Genomic DNA, 16,845 nt, shown 5'->3' on the forward strand with positions numbered 1-16,845 from the left:
CAGGCCGAGCACAGGTGGATTATGCACACCTCACAGCTGCCAAAGGCTCGCAGAAGTCTGAGTGATTTGGAAAAGGTCATGAAGCCAGCATGCCGGCAGAGCCGGGACAAGACCCAGACCCCTAGTCCCGAGGCCCCTGCTCCTGTATTAAGACCTTAAAGCAATCAATCCTGCAGACAAAGCGTGGCACCTGCCCTTCAAGGCCACCTGGTGCTGCCCCTCAGCTGAGAACACTGCCGGGAGGTGGGGGTTGGATCTTCGCTCCAAGCAGGGCCACTCCCTCCAGCTAGTGCCACTGGGCAAGGAGAGGACAACTGGCCACCCTGGGACGCGCACACGGCTAAGGCGGGCACCAAGGGGAGCCGCCAGCTAAGGGGCGTCGTATCATTAGCTGGGGGCTCTGCTCTGATGTCTGTGGCAGCTCCACACACACACACACACACACACACACACACACACACAGAGCTCCTTTGCACTTCCTTGCGCGGCTGGTATTCACTCCACCACGCGGTTGGGGGTGTGAGCGGCGGTTCTCCTCCACTGTTCCGGCCACCCTGGGGCGCCGCTGTGTAAGCGTCATTCACACCTCCCCACGTCCCTGCATCCAGACTGTGGCGCGGACACTGGACACAGCAGAGCCCAGGAGGCAGGGGCCACTCTGCTGATGCAGAGCACAGAGCGGGGGTGGGCAGGGGCTGGAGCCAGGAGGTCCCGGCTGGCAAGCCCCCTTGGCTCTTGCTCTCTGTTAGCTTTTTTCAAGCTGACCTTGGATGTAGCCACTTAGGGCCTATCCTCTAAGACCCCAGGTCAGCCCGTGATTCCGGCCCCCAGCAGTGTGCTCAGCGCAGGGCACAGGCCATGCCCGCCAGGTCTCTGCCCCTCCGGCAGGGACGAGTGCGGGGCCCACACAGGGAGGCCGCCTGAGCTCAGGAGCATCTCCGGCCTCTGGCAGGCCACACTGCTGGAGCTTCACTCACTCCTGGCCTGCACGGGCACTGCAGGGGCCCCACACCCAGGCCCCCATAGCCACGGGCATGCGTCCGCCCCACAGGGCAGCCCTGGCTCCCGCGGGGACAGAAGGGGCCTGAGTCACTGCCTCTGATAGGCTCTGCTATTTTTGTGTCCAAGTCCGGTTAAAAATAGCAGTCAAAGCCAAGGTTTGAGCTGCAGCTGACAAGACATCAAGTGCTGGCTACCTAACGGCCACAACAGATAACCGTAGGTCTCTCCCCGCGTCCACTTCCTGTCATCAGTGAGAGAGCAGGCGGAGCAGCTGGGGGGAGCCCTAAGCCAAGAACGCCCCACCTCCCTTTCCCAGCTTTGGAGCCTCCTGGAAGAGGTTCCCTGGGGGTAGGCAGCTCAGCAAGGACCCCCCACCAGTCCCCAGCACTCCACAGTGCTGCCTCGCAGACCCTCTCCCCGAAGTGTGTGCCACCCGAGGAGTTGCCTGGGAATCTGAGTTGTTTCTCCCGGCCAGCAGGTGCTTAGAAAGCGACACAGACACACTTCTCACTGCAGGGCCAGCCCCTGCCCTTAGTCCACTGCGCCCAGTGGGGGTCCTGCCCACGCCCCAGAGGCCCCCAGGGTGACACTCCCAGGGCTGCCGGCAGCGCCAGCCCACCCCGCCTGGAGGTGCCCAGGCTGCAGTCCTGTCTCCCTGCCCCTCCCCTCTCCCAGCATGGGGAGAGCTACCAGGGCCAGCGAGTTTCTCAGCTCCCGGGGGACGTGCAGTGTGGGGCGAGGAGCTGACAGGTAGAGCAGGCACAACAGGCCAGCAGGGACACATGGCGCCCCAACAGGTAGAGCGTGGGGTCCCCAGGGCCGGGGGCTCTGCAGCTGAGTCACGGCCCCAGACTTCAGAATGAGTCTGCAGGGGCCGCGGGGGAACCGAGGCAGACCTACTTCTAACAGGTGGACTCTGTGACAGGCAGAGACCGGCCAGCTGGGACCCAGGGGGCACTTCTCAGGGAGTTGGCGGTGGGGAAGGGTCTCCCGAGACCCAGACCACCGGGAGGTCGTCGCCTGTCAGAACTCTGCCCTGCGTCCGCGATGCCCAAGGGCCTCAGCCTCTGCCTGAGCACCGCTAACTCTGGGTTCCCCGCCTCCCTCCCCTGTGCCTCCTCCACACACAGCTTTCCTGGGGCTGAGCCTTGCCAGGGCTCGGCTGGAGGCTGCAGCCCCCGGGAGCCTGGCACAGAGCAGGGCCCCAGCGGAGGCCCCCATTCTAAAGCTGCCCACTAACCACCCGCCCGTCTCTTTGGTTCTTCCAGCGAGAAGCGCCACCTGCAAGTGAACGTCACCAACCCGGTGCAGTGCAGCCTGCACGGGAAGAAGTGCACGGTGTCCGTGGAGACGCGGCTCAACCAGCCTGAGCCCGACTTCACCAAGAACCGCTCGGGCTTCATCCTCAGCGTGCCCGGCAACTGACCGCTCCAGCCAGCCGAGGCCCAGCCCGAGAGCCAGAGGCGTGAGGCACGGGGCCTGGGGCGCGGTGGCCAGAACACACAGCCCCCCAGGAGCAGTGGGCCTCGCTCAGCAGCCTGGGTTCCAGTCTAATTGCTACCTCCCCGCTAATGCCTGCTAGGAATCAGCTCGCAAGGGTCCGCGCCTGAGGGAGGGGCTCCCCTCTGCCTGCAGGACTTCCTCCCAGCTTTCTTCCTTCCGTCTCCGTCTTCCCGTATCAGCTTTGTATGGCGCCCACTCAGTCAACCAAAGACCCTGGTGCCCGCCCCAGACCACACCTCCCACACGGCCAGGTCACACCAGCGCACATGACCCAGTGACCAGCTGCTGACTCCTGCAACCGGATGGAGTTGGGCAGCCCAGGACGCAGTCACTCTCACTGGGAGCCCCTCCTGCCACCACTCCCCTCCCAAGGTGATCACCAGGACCCGGCTCAGGGAGGCTGTGCTCAGAGCTCCTGAGCAGATGTTCCCGCCCCACGCCAGCAGCCAGCCAAAGCCTCCAGGTGAGCAGGTCCACCCGCAGAGCCCGCAGCTGGCAGAGCAGCCACGCCCCTCCGGAGCCTATCCTGGGATGGTCCCTTGCTGCCAGGGCCCCTCTCGGGGGAGAACACCACGAGCGTGCGCCAAGAGCCGTCTTCCCAGCCAGCAGTCGGAGCCCCTCTGGTCAGCCGTCCTCTCTGCTGTAACCACACCAGTGTCTGGAAGCCTGGGAGCCAAGCGGAGTCGCTGGGGCCGGAGCCAGGCCAGGCAGGGGCATGGCATTTCCTGCACCTCTAATTGTGCTCCCTGCTCACCAGGAGAGCCAGGACCAGGGCAGGGGCCGCAGCACAAGGGACTCACGGCAAGTGGAGCAACAGAAAACAGCACAGGGTCCTGGCACTGCAGGCCAGGCCAGGATGCCCACGCCCCAGGCCCTGCACTTACCCCGCCTGCACCCTTACCCCAGGAGAGTGCCACCATCTTGCCAGTTTCTGCCCAGCAAAACACCTGTGCCCATCAGAGGTGCTCAGAGGCCCCTCGTCCCCTAGCCCCGCTGCTGAAGGGCCACCTGCCAGGGACCCTGCAGGGAGAAACAGAACGCTTGCCTTTGCTGGAGGGGACAGAGCAGTGCGGCTGGCGCTGTGGCGCAGCAGGTCAGGCTGCTGGGATGCCGCCATCCCACGTGAGAAAGGCTGCAGTCCCGGCTGCTCCACTTCCGACCCAGCTAATGCTCCTGGGAAAGGCAGCAGCAGACAGCCCATGTGCTTGGGCCCCAGCCACCCATGTGGGAGACACAGATGGCGTTCAGGCTCCTGGCTCCCACCTGGCCCAGCCCCAGCTGTTGTAGCCATCTGGGAGGTGAACCAGTAGATGGAAGATACTCTATCTCAAATAACTTTTAAAAATAACCCTGGGCGGGGGGGCGCGTGCAGAACACGCTTCCCCACGTTTCATGGAGGGACCGGCAGGAACTCACTCAAATTCCTTTCACCATCTGCGATAGACACTGCCCCCTCCCGGTGCCCCGCCCCCGCCGCCCTGCCCCAGCAGAAGCCACCAGTGCCTGCCTGCAGCCCCCCGTGCCTCGCCCCGGGCCTGCCCCACCCCTGCTTCCCACAGCCAGCCCATTTTGCACTATGTGCAACCCGCAGCACAGCCTGCTCCGCCGCTGCCCGCACAGCGCCTGGGGCCCAGAGCTGCAGCGCTTACGGCTGTGCCGGGCTCCACTGGACACCAGCCGAACCCCTAACTGGAGCTTCTCCTCCCCTCCTCTCCTCTCCCGCCACGTGCAGGCCTGTGCTCTCAGCACCCCGAAGCAGAGCATGCCAAATGAGTTGCCTGTCAGAGGCAGGAGAGGACGGCATGGGCTTGGACCCCCTCCCTGCCTCCTGATGCTGCCTCAGGCCCCTCAACCCAGCGCCAGGGCCTTCTGCCGGGGCCGCAGGACGCCGCTGTCCACAAGCACTTTCTTTTTTTTTTCTTTTTGATGTACCAAAAGAAGGGTTGGGAATTGGAGATGCGATCATGGTTACGCAGCCAGGGCGCCGAAGGGAAAGGAGACCCAGTGATTGTATGCAATGAGTGTTTCTCGTGATCAGATGCAGTTTTATGGTTTGGTGCGTATTTTCCTATTTTCCATTAAATTAACTATTTCTAAAGCATATTTTGATTTACCACCCAGAGCAATAAAGCATTAAATCTTATTTTTAAAGGTGTTCTGCTTATCTGTCATTGGAAACTATCACTGTGACATTTTCACGTACACAAAATCGGCCGTCATCCCACAGCACAAATAACGTCAAATAGAGGGCAGTGGGCCCGAGGCTTTTCAACAAAGTGCTCACCAGGGTGGGGGCGGGGGTAGCAGCGGCACGCAGCCCAGACGCTACCCAGGCACGTGTTTATTGAGCGAAGGCTGCAGCTTGGGGACACCAGACCGGGTAGGGTGGGAGGGGAGAAAGCACAAGGCAGCTGGCTCAGCAGGGAGAGGGGAGCTGCAGCAGACACAGCCAGGCCCCAGGGGGGAAACTGGGCAGCCCCGCCGCCTCCGCGTGCTACCCAGCCACCATCACTGCCAGGAAAGAGAAGCCGCGGGGTTTCTGCCACTCAGACCAGGAAGGGCAAGGACCCGTGTCACTGGGCTGACAGCACCGAACCACAACCTGAGCACAAGATGGAACTCCATAGTGCCCGGGGCAGCTGCAGACCACGGGGTGCAGGGCCTGGGGAAGGCCAGGTCCCCCCACCCTCCCCTGAGCCTGGTGGCACAAGCACACCCAACGGGCCAGCGGGCAGGACCAGGCGGAGACCACAGCGAGGCCATGGGCAGCAAGACCCCGCCCTCCACGGCTGCTTATCAGGGAACCCCAGGGCTGGCTCTCTTGGAAACCCACAGTGTGGCACTGGCAGGGTTGGGCCACAGGGACACCAGTGCACTCCTGCTGGCCTGGAAGCCTCCAGTGAGCGCCAAGCAGTGCCCAAGCACTGGACGGCAACACACAGGATCTAAGGCCAGCCAGCCCTACCAGACCCACTGGGCCAGCCCTGGCCAAGCCGAGGCCGAGGCGCTGGTCATGCCTACTCCAGCAGCACACACACGCGCGCACACACACACACACACACACACACACACACACCCGCGCCCCGGCAGTAATGCGAGCAGACCTGACCTATGCCGCCGCTCTTCTAATCACCTTAGCGTGTTAAGTCCGTTCCCCAGCTCCGTCCCCGTCCCCCCCCCCCCCCCGCCATACACAAATCCAATTATGTTCTCAGCACACGAACCATTTACTAAAGGGGCCCCCAACCTGCCCACAAACGACAGACCCACAGAAAGAGGCCGTGTGATGGATGGTCAGTGCGTTTTATTGAATCAGCACAGTACAAAAATAAATAAAAATAAGGGAAGGGGAATTAAATTACAGCCACACTGAGCCTCATGACTTTGTCGGATTATAAACCACACATACTCACAAACACGCGGTACATACATACAAAATGAGACAAATATAAATTAATATTAACAATACCCACAGTTTGGTCAAAGAATAGCTACAGAAGAAATTGCACTAAAAAACCAACATCCATCACACGTGTGTAATTAGCAGTTTCAATTATACAGCTATGAACAGTTCCAAGTGGGAAAAATGGCACGTTTTCTTTTCATTGCAAGTTGAACAATTGTTGGAACAAAACTAAATTCTAATAACTGCATGGAAAGAATATATCAACTCTTCAGGTTTACAAGAAAAAGAGGAAAACCAGATCCTGAACTATTCCTGCGGCTGGGTCTGTGCGTGGGGGAGTTCTCACAGCCATCTGTTCTAAGATCATTTTTCTTAAGACACAAAATGCTCCTGGCTTGCATGCACAATATCACTGTAAAAGCAACGATTAAAGAATAAAGGGTTTTTTTCTTTTTTTGAAGTCAGTTTTTTTCATTGTTCTAAAAGTAGTCTTCATAGCAGCATGTCAAACGGGGTCCTGGCGTGCACACTCCAGCGTGCCAGCTGCTCCTTCACAATACCGAGGGCCGCGGCCGCCTCCATGGTGTCCGGCCACTCCCGAAACGTGCACCTCCTCCAGAGACGTAATAAATAGAGAGAAGGAAACAGACACAGAACCGGAAGCCCGTGGACCTGACTCGACGGCACAGACGCAAGTCCCTTCAGCCAGCTGGGTGTGTGCTCTGCCCCTCCCCCATGCCGCCAGGGGCCAGCTGCCCCTCAGGTGGTGCGCGGCGCAGGCTGAAGGCAGGCTGTGTGGAAACTACAGCAGAGGAGAGACGCCGGGGCTGGGGGGTGTCTGTGCCAGCAGCCACAGGGCCCTGCCGGCCCCGGGTGTGTGCACACAGGCCCAGGGCCAGCTCGGCGTAGGTCCCGGGGGTGCAGCTGCCCACCTCCGGGAGCTGGGGGCCAGCAGGTGCTGCTCCAGGCCTCGCCAACCAGGACCTCAATTTCACAGCTTTCTGTTTCACAAGAGTCTCAGTAGTGCTTGTGCTGAAGTCCTAGGGCAGCCCCTGGACCCACTCCTATGTAAAACGGCCCCCAGCTCCATCCTCCCAGCGGCCGGGACTGGGCAGATCCTCCCGGCATCTGCCCGCCGCTCTTTGTTCTCCGAAGCCGGAGCGACAGGCCACGGAGGAAGACCCGCTCCCTTCTCTTGCCCCTCTCCCGGGGTCAGGCCAGCAGGGGAAAGCAGCCGTGAGGCACACACCATGTGTTCCCGCAGCCAGCAGGCTAAGGGGGAAGCAGCCCCAGCGGCCGAGAGTGAGCGGGGCACAGTCAGCAGTCACACTCGCGTCCCTTACTGTCTCCAGGGCAAGACCGAGCCATCTTGCAACAGAAATTAACAGGGCTGGGGGTGGGGCTAGTACGCCACTATCATAAACCCCCAATCCCCGACACCTTCTGCCCCGGCGCTCAGCAAGACGGACGTCGTGGGCGCCAGCAAGAGGCCTGGGCACCTGGGTGGATGCCACCTGCCCAAGACGCGTGCTGCTGCTGACGGGCACCTGTGGCCGTCCTGGCACACACCGCAGGTGACCGGTCCGCGTCACTCAAGTGAAAAATTCAGCCAGGAGAGGAGTCGGCCCCAGCTCTGCCCCACCCCTTTAGCTAGGACCCAAAATGAGAGAACCGAATGAGTCAAACCAGCTTATTGGCCAACGCTGCCCACACAGCTGGGCGCAGTGGACAAGGGTGCAGATGGGGCGAGTTGCATTTCTCCACTGAAAGGAAGCCCTTCTCCCTAAAAAAGAAGTAAACCAGGGCCTCGTGTGGCCAGATGACCAGACGCAGTCCCCGCACTACGGCCGCCGCTCTCCGCCCCACCTTGGCTGACGCCGCGGAGGATCTCGCCCCACAACCCCGCTCGCCGCCCCGCTGGCCTCTGGGAGAACGAATGGCTCAAAACGGCTGCCAGCAGAGAGCCACCTAGCACAAACCCCAGTTCCTCCCCGGAGCCCCTGACCAGGGGCCCCTCTCCAGCACCCGTCCAGGGAGCAGAGGGCAGCCCGGGCACCAGCAGCAGAGGCGGGTCGGTCCTTTGCATTCCCCGGAGCGAGAGGCCAGCAGCCTGGCGGCTCTGGCCGCATCTTCTGGGTCTTGCACAAGGTCTGTGAGCTCCAAAGTACCCAGAGGTGCCGGTGAGGCCAAAAACGCACCCGGAGGAGAGACGGTGGGAAGGGAGAGCGCCCCGGCGGCTTCGCTAGACACGTACTGTACACAAAACTCCGATTCTGTTTAATAAATTTTTAAAAACGCACGGAACCCGCGAGCCCCCGGCGTGGGCCCCGGGGCTCACCGGTCGAGCCCGAGGAGGAGTCGCTTCTTGTCCTCCTGGCTGCTCTCGTTCTTGAGGTCGGAGAAGACCTGTGTGAAGTAGTGGGGGTCGGCGTTGATCTGCAGCATCTTGGAGCTCATGAGGTTGATGACGGAGAGGCAGCGGTCCCAAAAGGCCTCCTTGCGGCTCTCCACCAGGAAGGGCTTGAGGGGGTAGGAGATCTCGTTGCCCATGTAGGAGTAGGAGAGGTACAGGCAGGTCAGCAGCACGGCCTGGAGCTCGTGGTCCGAGCCCACCTCGGAGGAGATGACATCCCGGCAGAGCATGTACAGGAAGACCACGTTGGCCGGCGTGATGAAGCCCTGGTCCTGCCAGCCCTGCAGCAGGAGCGAGCGGTCCACACTGCGCAGCCAGAGCACGGGGTCCGTGGGGGACAGGTGCTTCAGGCGGTAGCACCGGCGGCACAGGAACTCGCCCAGGCAGCGCAGTAGCTCGCTGGTGGACGCCTGGACGATGACCCGCTTGGGCGTCCCCGCGGAGCTGACGGCGGGATGCGGGGCCTTCTTCACGGAGGAGGAGCCCCCGGTCTGGGAGCCCGGGAGCTGGCTGGCCGCGGGCGCGGGCGGCTGGGCCGGCGGGGGCTGGGCGAACGTGGACAGGTTGGCGCACGACAGCGACTTCTTCAGGTTCTCATTGTTGAGGTGCGTGATGTTGTTCTGGTAGCTGCTGTTGGGCTGCACCTTCTTGGAGTTCTTCTTCTTGGCCGACACGGCCACGATCCTCTTCCACGGGAGCACGGAGATGATGGAGTGCCGCTTCAGGTTCTTGTCCTTGGCGTTCTTGCTGTTCTGCACGGCCGTGTAGTGGCCCACGGTGGCCGCGCCATCCTCAAACAGCGCGGCCTTCCGGTAGCTGGGGGACAGGGACAGCACCGTGCCCATGGTGCCGCTGCACGCCCAGCCTGCCGGCCGGCGGGGAACACCAGCTCACCGCGCCTGTGGCCGCCCCGGGGAGCAAAGCGGGCGCTCCTAGGACGCGTGCGGCCCCTCGGATCTGCGTGGAAAACAAGATGGTTCTCAGCACCAGGCGGGGCTCCGCGCCTCGGCGGCGGCCCCCACGGACCCAGGCCCAGGCCCCCGCTGCGGGGGCCCTCGCCCCAGGCTCTGCGGCCCCGCCCGCGCCCGCGCGCCGCAGCCTCGCCGTCTCCACTGCGGCACCCCCGCCCGCCGCCGCCGCCGCCGCTGCGGTCCCGAGGCGCAGCCGGGAGGGGCCCGGGCTCGGGCGGAGGCAGCCGCAGACCCTAGCCTCGACACCCCGCGCGGCCCCTGCCCCGGCTCCCGGGGCGGCGAGACGCTCGCCCAGCGCAGGCTTACCCGGCAGGCGGGGGCTCCTGCGCTCCGGGCCCTCCGCAGTGCGCGCCGCGGCTCCGCCGCCGCGATCCCGGCGCTCGGCGGCGGTGGCGGCGCTGCCGAAGCTTCTGTCCAAGGTTCTGCAGGCGCCGCGGCCCCGCCCCCCGCCCGGCCGCCCTCGCCGCGCTCGCGCTCCCGCCTCCGCCCCCGGCGCGCACCCCACAGGCCGTCCTCTCGGGAGCGAGCGAGCGCCGTGCGCGCGCCGAGCCCAGGCGGGCCCGGTCTGACCCGGGAGCCGCGGCCACCGGCGTCCTCAGCCCGAGCTGCGCGCGGTGCGACAGGACGCAGCCGCGAGCGAGGGGCGGCGGGGACACGCGGCGCCGGCCCCTCCCGCACTGCTCGCCGCCGCCCCGGCAGCGGTCCGGTCGCGCGAGGGTCCCGGGCGCTCGCGCAGGCGAGCTCGGCCGGCGGGGCGCGCCGGGGCCGGGCGGGGCCGAGCGCCGACCCCGCCCGCCGCGCCGCGCCGCCCCGCCCAGACACGTGCTGCCTTTGTTCCCGCCGCGGCGCCCGCAGCTGCCGGCCGAGCCCCGGGCCTGGCAACGCGCAGCGGGCCCTCCGCCGAGGCCGCGCCCGGAGCCCGTTCCCAGGAGCTGGGGAAAAGAAGGCTGCGGCGGGGAGAGGCGAGGCCGTTCCTGAAGCCGCCTGAGAACCACGCGCACCCCCGGTGGCGGCGGTCCCCCGGGGGCCTCCGTTTCCTCGCGCGGCGGTCTCAGAAATCCAGGCCGCGGCCGCGTTCCGCACTCCAAACCTGCCGTGGAGCCCCGGGCGGGCGACTCACCCTCACCTGTCAGGGCAACGCGGAAGCGACTGCTCCTCCAACCAGCCTCTGCCTCGGATGTTTTCCCTTCTACACCCGCCTGATCTGACAACCTGACGCCAATAAAACTGCGTAAAATCCCGGTCCCAGTAAGAGCCGTTCCTCAGACGTGACCCCAGGCCCTTGGCCAAGACCACTGTTCACTTAGTGCTTTTGATCGGGTGGTAACCTCTTCTCTGCCGGGGGTGCAGAGGTGAACGAACACCCAATTCCCTGACACTGAGCTGGCACCACGCCGAACCTTGCTGCCGTCGAGTCAGGAAGCGCTAGCATTCAGTTACCTATCAACCAGAAGTCGTTCATGGTGGCGACGCAGTTTTAGGAACCTTGGTGCCGGCGCAGGCATTACTCTGTACCCAAAGGGCTGCTCCCTGCCCCCCCCCCACACACACACACAAAGCGAGTTTATCCCTGCAGAACCACCACAGCAGCTGTTGCTGATTTAGAAGGCCGAGTCAGCTCAGCGTGCCCCTTTGAAGTTCCGCAGTATACAACTGTCTTAGTCCATTTTCCGTTGCTAAAACACAACACCTGAGCACTGGGTGATCCATAAAGAAAAGAGGTGTACCTGGCAGCCAAATCCGCTCAGCTTCAGTGGCTTCGGCTCAGCAAGGCAGAGGAGCAAGCCGGCAGGCACGTGGAGAGGCACGTGTACCAGCGAGAGGAAGGTTTTTTATAGCCACCCACTCTGCAATAACCACCCACCACCCATTCCCCCGAAAACCACAGTAGCTCCTTCAAGGGGGTGGAGCCTCCATGACTTTAAAGCTCCCACCTCCTGCCAATGCTGTTAACACTGGAGACCAGGCCTTGTGGGCTTTGGTGAAGACAAGCCATGGACACAGCAACAATCCTACCTGCTTTTCAGGTGGGGCAGTCCTCCGCCTTCAGGGCAAGACACTCAAAGTTGCTCCTGGCTGTTCCAGTCCTCTGGTCCACTGTCTGTCCTCCTAAGGCCAAGCTCAACCCCAGCCCGTGCCTCCAGCCCTCAGCGGAGATGGCCAAGCCCCCTTCAAATGCTCATGTGGAGCTAAACACTCTCCATTTCCCAAATTATGCCAGAGTCCTAAGCCTGTGATCCACCCCTCAGAAGAAAACTCAACCTCAATTCTAACTATTCAGTTCCCAAGCCAGAAGAACCCCTGCATGGGCCTTTCCCAGCCTGCCTGCAGTTTTTTTCTTTTTAAGATTTTTATTTGAGAAGCAGAGTTACAGAGAGAGAGGCAGATTTTCCACCTGCTGGTTCACTCCCCCAAATAGCCACAGCTGGGCTGACCCAAAGTCAAGAGCCAGGAGCCTCTTCCCAGGTCTCCCATGTGGGTGCAGGGACCCAAGGACTTGGGCCATCTCCTACTGCTTGCCCAGGTCATCAGCAGGGAGCTGGATCAGAAGTGCAGCAGCCAGGACTGGAACCAGTGCCCATGTGAGATGCCGACACCAAAAGCAGAGGGCTGGTCTACTATGCCACAGCACCAGCCCTGCCTGCATCCCGCATTCCCGCCTGCTCTCTTACCTTTGCCCTGTCAGCCAAAAGCACCTTCAAAAAGAGCTCCTTGGCGCAAGTGACCCAAACTTCTCACACCTGCCAGGGGCAAAACTGCGTCCAGCTGAGAAGCAACGGCCCTGACAGCCCACTTGTAGCTGTGCCTGAGGGACAGGTTTCTTCAGGAACCCCACCCACCCGCTGTGCCCGCTCCAAGGCACCACTCACAGCTGGTGCTCACCCACTCCCCACCCCCAGCTCCCACCAGTGCTCCAGTCGGGAGGCAGGAAGGGCCAAACAAGGACCCAGAAGGCAGGTCTGGCTGAATGCTGCAAGGCTGTTTTCATCCCTGTCATCTTCACCAGAGAACCATGGGGTCCTACCAGTCAGCCTACTTACCCTGTGGCCCACCCCTAGCTGCCGGCTTGTTGTTGCCTGGCAACAACAGTGCTGGGATGCCCACGCACTGCCCACCAGAGCCCACCCTTGGGACCACCCACTTCCCATACTCCCCCAGGAAGGAAGGCTGGCCAAAGTACGTGCCAGCTACAGCTTCCGGAAAGGGTTCCAGAGAAAGCCAGGCGGAGTCCTGGCTCCCGAGGAAGTCAGCCTTGTGACTGCAGAGATCACTGAGCAGCATCTAGTGGCGCTTCTGGGCAGCACGGATTACGTAACCACAGGACACGAGAGCCAGCCGCTGAGCCCCGGCCTTGGTTCCCAGCACCAGCCATCTCACTAGCACAGGCCTGGCATCGTGAGGGCTGGTACCCAGAAGGGACCCTCAGTGAGAGTGCCCGGGCACAGGCCAGCCAATGAGCCAGCCGGCCTTCTCCCACGCCTAGACTCGGCTTAAGAGAGGCCTGGGAGAGGAGCACTGTACAACCAGTCTCAGGGTCTGCAGCAGTGCTGGCGCCACCTTGGCAAGTCATAAAGGTTCAGTACTTTTAGTAGCCACATTAAAATAGTAAAAACATACAGGTAGATTTTAATAATTTATTTTATTTAACCCAGAATACCCAAAATATTTCCACACACATATAAAAAAGTGAGTGAGATAGTTAACATTTGTTTTTCATACTTGGTCTTTGAAGTTTGGCTTGTTTCTACACTTGCAGCACGTCACAGTTCAAACTAGCCCCACTGCAACGGCCCGACAGCCGCACGTGGCTCCAGGCTACCTGTGTACTGGACAGCGCAGGTCTACAGAAGTCAGACTGAGGCCCGAGAACGAGCAGAGAAACGCTGTGCTGTCCTGAGTCCCGCAGGGCTGCCCTGGGCGGGGAGACCCTCTCCCCACTGCTCCAGGTCTAGATCACTCTGGAGTGTTTACATTTTAAAGTCCTTTATAGAAGCAAAACTCTCTGCAAGTAAAATTACATACAGACCACGGTATTAGACCAGAATAGCAGAACTACTCAAACTGCTGGCCCCCAGAGCCCCCACAGTCCCTCAGAACTACTCCCAGAGCCTGAGGAAGTAAGAAAACTGCTGCTTCTGAAGAGCTCAAAAGGAAACTGAACCCCACTTGGTTGTCAGGACTCTCCCAGCACTTCCCCTCCCTTCCTGGGACCCTCACATCAGAATCACCTCCAAGGAAACATCCTCCCAGCACAGAGGAGTAAATGGGCGGAGGGTCTTGCTGCCCAAGCCCACTCATCGTCTCCACACCATGCCGCCTTGGAAAAACACAGACTCCATTCCGAGTTCAGACCTCACAAACCAATGTTCTTGCCCAAAACCCTCCAAATTTGGACTCCAAACCTGACCTAAGGGCTGCCCTTGAGCGAGTGCAGTAACAGAGCGTTGGCGGGGTTGGAAGGCTAGGCGTCGCAGGCTGTACAGAGCTGTTTGGACTTGCTCAAAGCCCTACAGCACTCAAGAAAGGACACCTTTTGAAAAAAAAATTATTTTTATTGGAACTCATCTGAACATCAGATATACCTGGTGTTGGTTAGCAAGAACCGTTTGTACATTTGATATTGATGGTGCCAAAACCAAAACAGTGACTGGACATGACGGGGAGGAAAGATGTTGAGAACAAAACCTGATTTTGGAGAGGAAAATAAAAGCCAGTCTGATTCAGTGAAGATGCAAAACCTGGTACAACAAAATCCTTTTACAAAATATAAATTTATTACGAAAATCTGGAAGGGTACTCTGAGAAAGGTAAAGAAAGAGAAAAGGAGGCCAGCAGGGAAAAGGCAGGAGGAAGGAAAGAGAAAGAGAAAGAGAACAGAGAGAGAAGACAAAATGTCGTTAAGCACAACAAAGGTGCAGAAGCTTACCTGCCCGGTGGCATTAGAGCCTTGTTATGTAATCGAGCAGAACACAAAGCATGCTGAAATAGTGCTCTACCTCCCATCCCTTCCACTCCAAGAGGTAAATAAAGAAGCTCCTCTGAAGGGCACATGAGGTTGCTCAAAAACCCAACGAGGAAAATTTTTAGAAAACAAAAAAAGAGAAAAAACCACACCCCACAGTCTCATTTCCGATGTTCACTGTTTAAAAAAGGAAGAAATTCATCTGCCAGCAGGAAAGGAGGAGTGGGAGAGCTGATGGATTTCAGACAGCCCAACTCCTCTGGAGGGGAGAAGAGGAGACGTGTGATGGTCTCCTGGCTGAGAAGAGAGAAGGGGAGACAGAGGAGAAGAGAAGAGGAGGGGCAATTAAAACACTGACGTCTCATCTGGTTTACGGTGTTAGAAGCGCCACATGCACAGCAGGCCCGGGGCTGAGGGCCCACACTGCTCCCTGCGTGCCGGGCGGACACCAGCTCCGGGCCTTGTCCCCATCCCTTCACAGGTCAGCGCCGAGCCCTGCAGGTGCTGCTGCTGCTGCTGCTGCTGCTGTGGTGGCGGCGGGACTTCGGCTCACCCGCTGGAGCCAGTGGCGGGGGGAGGGGAGGGTGGACAGGCCATGTGGCGGGGGTGGGGGAGGAAGAACACGGAACGCCTCATTTCAAATAAAAAAGAAAACAGCAGTCTATACACAGTTGTTTGTTTTGGTTCAGTACAAACAGAATAAAAAGTCGTTGCTTTCGATGGTCAGCAAACACCCAATTCTGAAGAGGAGAGGTGACACCCAGAGGGTGGACGAGGCCCCACAGTGGTGGGCAGGGTGCCTGGCTTTGCAGCCCTCTCCCGAGAGGCAGAGAGCACAGCTTTAGGTAGTGTAAGCCTTTTTCCTTTTATTTAGAATAATCTTTTTTTTTTCCTTTTCTTTTTTTTTAAGCAATTTCCCCACTCCCAAGTTGGGCCAGTAAAGATTACATGAAAACTGGCACACCTATCGGCTGGAATACAGATGCACCAAATGAGGATTTAAAAACTTTCCGAGCGAAAAGTAGAACACAAAGAAAAAAGAATCTCCTAGCATTTTCCCCCAAGGTTCCACTCTCCCGCCACACACACTCGCCAAAGGACCGCTACAGATCCAACTCTGTAAGAGAAGACAGGGCAGCGTCAATCGGGAAGCCACGAGGACACCAGGAGCAGGTTTCAGTCTCGACAGGCAGAAGACAGCGCTGCCTGGCCCTGGGTCCTAGAGCCGGCACTCACCTATGTCAGTTTCTTGGCTTTGTTGTAGAGGGAATCCACTACTTTACTCATGTTCTGAATTGTTTCCAGAGCAGCTTCGTAAGTTTTATCTACTGGGGGTTCATCGAAAATAATCAGGACACCCTCCCCCTGGTCCAAAATCCCTGCAAAAGATACAAGGGCAACCCAGGTAAAAGACAAGATTAGACCAAAACACAGCTGTGAAGCGGCCCACTGCCGAGCCGCCTCCATCTCTCCAAACCTGTCTCCCGCTCCACTTGCCCATGCTTATCACACACTCACCATGGGGAGGAGGGGTCAGGGTCCCAGGGAACCAGCAGGACAAACAGAGCCCTTTTTTTTTTTTTTTTTTTTTTGACAGGCAGAGTTAGACAGAGAGAGACAGAGAGAAAGGTCTTCCTTCCATTGGTTCACTCCCGCAATGGCCGCTACGGCCGGCACTGCACTGATCCGAAGCCAGGAGCTGGGCACTTCCTCCCGGTCCATGCGGGTGCAGGGACCCAAGCACCTGGGCCATTCTCCACTGCCCTCCCGAGCCATAGCAGAGAGCTGGACCAGAAGAGGAGCAACCGGGACTAGCACCCGGCGCCCCAACTGGGACTAGAACCCGGGGTGCCAGTGCCCCAGGCAGAGGACCAGCCCAGTGAGCCACGGTGCCAGCCAAACAGAGCCTTTTAAAGAGAGACCTCTTCCCTCTTCAACCACCTCATCAACACTCCCAGCCCCTTGCCTGTGTGACTATTACTCACCATGAAACTTCTTGTCAAGAATCATCTGTGATAATTTCCTTTCCACATCGGCCTAAAATCAAAGCACACAATTAAAGGGACTAGTATCCATTAGTTAGAGATCACCCTGACAGGAAAGGGTTGTAGAAGGGGTTTTAGGGCAAAAGGATTGGAAACAAAACAGCAACAATGCAACCAACTCCAGCTCTGAGCCCAGTGTTGCGGTTCTCCGCTGAGAAGCTTGGCAACTTTCCGACAGACCCATCAGGTACAAATGCCAGCCCCTCTGCACCTTCTCCCCATCCCTACCCACTCAGTGGCCTCAGGGACTCCTTACCTTGGAGAGTTTGATGAGGCTAGATATGTGTTCAATCTAAAAAGAAAGCAGAGAGACACCAACACTGAAAGTTTTACTTTTGTCTCCAATAGGAGATGGGGATATGGGGGTGTGGGAGTGAAACCGCTGTATCTCTTGACATCCTTGCTAAATATTTCATTGGCTGAGCCTCAGTCTCATGTGATCTGTCCATCTGCCTGCCTTTCTCTAGACAATAAACACACTCATGTCCCATACCTTCAATACAGATAACACTGGCCACAGGCACGGTGACCACAAAAGCAAG

General features: G+C 59.6%; 3 protein-coding genes across 3 annotated transcripts in view; 1 reads left to right on the forward strand and 2 right to left on the reverse strand.

Moving 5' to 3' along the window:
- Window positions 1–2,651, forward strand: part of MYO1D (myosin ID) — a 340,304-nt gene extending 337,653 nt beyond the window's left edge. The window contains exon 22 of the mRNA XM_051824625.2: window positions 2,271–2,651. Within this exon, the coding sequence (XP_051680585.1) occupies window positions 2,271–2,427 (157 nt within the window). The 3' untranslated portion in view covers window positions 2,428–2,651. The remainder of the gene's footprint in view (window positions 1–2,270) is intronic.
- A 5,454-nt stretch (window positions 2,652–8,105) lies between these two features.
- On the reverse strand, window positions 8,106–9,742 carry CDK5R1 (cyclin dependent kinase 5 regulatory subunit 1). Its single transcript, XM_008271068.4, has 2 exons — window positions 9,602–9,742; window positions 8,106–9,281 (listed from the first exon to the last, which is right to left on the reverse strand). The coding sequence occupies exon 2, from the start codon at window positions 9,167–9,169 to the stop codon at window positions 8,246–8,248; it is 924 nt and encodes a 307-aa protein (XP_008269290.1). The 5' UTR covers window positions 9,170–9,281; window positions 9,602–9,742; the 3' UTR covers window positions 8,106–8,245.
- A 5,362-nt stretch (window positions 9,743–15,104) lies between these two features.
- Window positions 15,105–16,845, reverse strand: part of PSMD11 (proteasome 26S subunit, non-ATPase 11) — a 45,233-nt gene continuing 43,492 nt past the window's right edge. Inside the window, exons 11-14 of the mRNA XM_008271067.4 lie at window positions 16,560–16,595; window positions 16,244–16,295; window positions 15,495–15,637; window positions 15,105–15,375 (exon numbers count right to left, since the gene is read on the reverse strand). Coding sequence (XP_008269289.1) covers window positions 15,495–15,637; window positions 16,244–16,295; window positions 16,560–16,595 — 231 coding nt within the window. The 3' untranslated portion in view covers window positions 15,105–15,375. The remainder of the gene's footprint in view (window positions 15,376–15,494; window positions 15,638–16,243; window positions 16,296–16,559; window positions 16,596–16,845) is intronic.

The sequence above is a fragment of the Oryctolagus cuniculus genome, chromosome 17, assembly GCF_964237555.1.
Source record: "Oryctolagus cuniculus chromosome 17, mOryCun1.1, whole genome shotgun sequence".
Taxonomy (NCBI): domain Eukaryota; kingdom Metazoa; phylum Chordata; class Mammalia; order Lagomorpha; family Leporidae; genus Oryctolagus; species Oryctolagus cuniculus.

What these genes read in the sequence shown, in the direction of transcription:
- CDK5R1 (XM_008271068.4), bottom strand. Translation starts at nt 9,169, where the DNA reads ATGGGCACGGTGCTGTCCCTGTCCCCCAGCTACCGGAAGGCCGCGCTG.